This window comes from Clarias gariepinus, chromosome 27 (genome assembly GCF_024256425.1).
Source record: "Clarias gariepinus isolate MV-2021 ecotype Netherlands chromosome 27, CGAR_prim_01v2, whole genome shotgun sequence".
In the NCBI taxonomy this organism is placed as follows: domain Eukaryota; kingdom Metazoa; phylum Chordata; class Actinopteri; order Siluriformes; family Clariidae; genus Clarias; species Clarias gariepinus.
In genome coordinates, this window is record NC_071126.1 from 7,533,651 (window position 1) to 7,536,646 (window position 2,996).

At 42.6% G+C, this 2,996-nt stretch overlaps 1 protein-coding gene across 1 annotated transcript; it reads right to left on the bottom strand.

Annotated features, from left to right (window-relative positions):
* Window positions 1-260: 260 nt before the first annotated feature.
* Window positions 261-2,398, bottom strand: six6b (SIX homeobox 6b). The gene is made up of 2 exons (XM_053489176.1): window positions 1,806-2,398; window positions 261-854 (listed from the first exon to the last, which is right to left on the bottom strand). The coding sequence occupies exons 1-2, from the start codon at window positions 2,375-2,377 to the stop codon at window positions 698-700; spliced, it is 729 nt and encodes a 242-aa protein (XP_053345151.1). The 5' UTR covers window positions 2,378-2,398; the 3' UTR covers window positions 261-697.
* Between the last annotated feature and the right edge of the window lie 598 nt (window positions 2,399-2,996).

Sequence of the window (2,996 nt, forward strand, 5' to 3'; positions counted from 1 at the left end):
TTTTACAAAAAACACGATTAAAAATATATATTTTAAGAGAGGCAAGCAGCAATAATAATAATAATAATAATAATAATAATAATAATAATCTGAAATATTAACGACAATAGGTCTTTGATCATCAAACATTTTATTAATTTAACGTCCTTCAAACATACGTCCACTATTCATCGCACTCCCAAAGCCCAACCATTTACTGTACACACAAAAAAAAAAAACCCCAAAACGAATGGACTCGAAATAAGCAAGCAAATCAACGTTTCTATTAGAGCCACGAATTTTAATACGTAAACATCTTGAAAATGTCGACTCAACATGAAGTCCTCCTGAAAGCAAACAAAAAGCTTGTTCTTTTGCGTTGTCCATATTTGTCCGATGGGTCCGATTTCGATTAACGTAATTTGAACATGGACAGGAGAATCTCTCTTTCTTTCTCTCGCTATCTATTCCTCCTAATCTCTTCGTGTATTTCACACTTGGTTATGAAATAAAAAGATAAATACATTTTAAAGATAGATCATTCCGTTTTATCTCTGGCTTCTTTGACTGCCATCCAATAACAACAAAAACATAGCCTTTAATGCGTTAAGGCAGGCACCGATGTGCTTGTTTGTCTTGATGATTGTCTGTCTCCAATTCCTTCGGTAACGTGTTAATGTTTGCGTCGTGCTCCCGCGGGGAGTCTCGTGTCGCGGCATTAGATGTCACATTCGCTGTCACTCGACGTGATGGAGATGGCGGAAGCAGCAGCTTGGCTTGACAGACCAGCTTCCGGGCTGGACGCGTTACCGAGCCGGTCCGCGGTGGCGTCGTCCGCCGTTACCGAGCCGTTAGTCAACACCTGCTGTTGTAACCTTTACGGGGGGAATAATAAAGGTTTAGATTTGTGCCAATACGCGCGAATAACGCTTTCTAAATGAACAAAACAAACAAACAAATAAATACTGCAATTTCCCAAGGGCCATAGGTTTCTTTTTTTGGCACGTTCCTCTAAAAAGCAAGCTCGCGCAGAATGATGTAAGGCAGAGTAAATCTTCATGCACTAGCCGGCTGGCCCGGAAGAACTCAATGCTCTTAATGCATCAGTGGGGAAGCATCAGAGAAATTTCAGGACCATGACCTATTTTTGGAAGGTTTGTATGCTATCTCTTTAGTTGCTCTATGCAAAAGGAAATATGGATAAATATTTAAAACTGTTTACCACTTGAATTATATATACATTCATGGGCACACGTGTAGCTACATACAGCTATAACCTAAGTATAAAGATACAAAGATACACAGACTTTCATTGCTGCCTGTGTTAAGCAACTGGACTTTTTTCTTTAAAACAAAGAAAGCAAGCAAAACAAACAATATAAACGCCTAGCACCTCATTCAGATATGTAAGGACCAAAACCATAACCAGCAGCTAGGCAGCAATGAAACAGAAACTGGACCTTTGTGTTTTGGATGGCTAGTGCATGAGCTATATGCTATCTATTTGTTTTTGTTGCGGCCTTTTCAAGAGAGGCTCTAAAAATATTGCAATGTTGGAAACGTTAGAAGGATAACTTAACATGTCTCGTGCTATCCGGTTGTTGTATATATATTTTTTAATAGTTTAAACCTTTTTTTTTAGTATATAAAAACACGATTCCTGTTGGTATCTGATATGACAGTTTTAAGCTGTGTAAATAAAAGGTTTCAATAATAATAATAAATAATAATTGTTAAATGTGTACATGGATGAGATTAATGTGTTTTATTGCCTAATGTATCTGCAAGAGACCCTGTGTTTATTTATCCCTAGTTGATGAACACACCTGTTCTTCGCGGCTGCCGCTCTGTCCCTTTGTCTTCGGTTTTTAAACCAGTTGCCCACTTGAGTAGGAGTAAGTCCAGTGGCTTGTGCAAGCTCCCTTTTTTTGCTCGGATTCGGATAAGGGTCCTGCAGATACCATTCCCGCAGCAAATGTCTGGTCCTTTCTTTAAAGCAGTGCGTCTTTTGTTCTCCGTCCCAAATAGTTTTGGGCAGTGGAAACTTCTTTCGCACCCTGTATTTGTCTACCGGCCCTAGCGGGCGGCCCCGGAGCTTTTCCGCCTCCCGGTAGTGCGACTCGAGCCACAGGGCTTGTAGTTTAGAATGCGAGTCTTTGGTAAATTTGTGGTTCTCCAGGATGTGGTAAAGCTCGCGGAAGTTGCCGGTGTGGAAGGCCACTATGGCGCGTGCTCGCAGCACCGACTCGTTCCGGTTTAGTACCTCGCAGGCAGCGGGCGCCACAGGCAGCGACCACAGGAACCGACCGAGGCGCTCGATGTCGCCGCTCTCCTCCAGAGTCTCACACACCCCCGCTACCTGCTGGGGGCTGAAATTCAACATTGGCAACTGAAACATGAAGGCTGTACTTTTTCCCTGCCTCGAGGTGGTCCGTCGCGCACACTTGTGTCGCGCTCTGGTGCCTATTTGTTTCACTCCCTCCCAATGCAGACAAGCAGAAAAGCAATGGCGGAGAAAGGAGACGAGTCGTTAGATGATGCTGAGGAGAAATGGATGGTGCACCTCTTACCGACTGTCTCAGCCTCGGAAGGCGATATAGAGAGCTGGAGCGAACGAGAATATAGCTCAGGAGCGGTGATATTTCTGAGGAGGGGAGAAAAGACGCCCTATCCTTGTCTGATTTTCTATTGGACCTGGCAGATTGATTGCGTAGTTGCCATGAATTCCTGTCAATCACTGTCAAGCTGTGCCAATCACGTGGAATGGGGTGCAAATAGATTTCAGCACCTTTCAGCACCTCCCTATGCGTTTTCGCATTCCTGGCCAGTCTTTATTCTGGGTATATTTCTTTATATAATTGAGTTGTGCTTAGTTGTAGTCTTTCAAAAAAATTTCAAATGGCTTCTAGACAGAATACTGTACAGATCTGTCTGTAAAAAAATCTAAATCGTTTTTAATCCACAGAACAGCCTGTCTATCAAAAGCAGATCTCAGCTGTCACACATGGTCTTTTTCA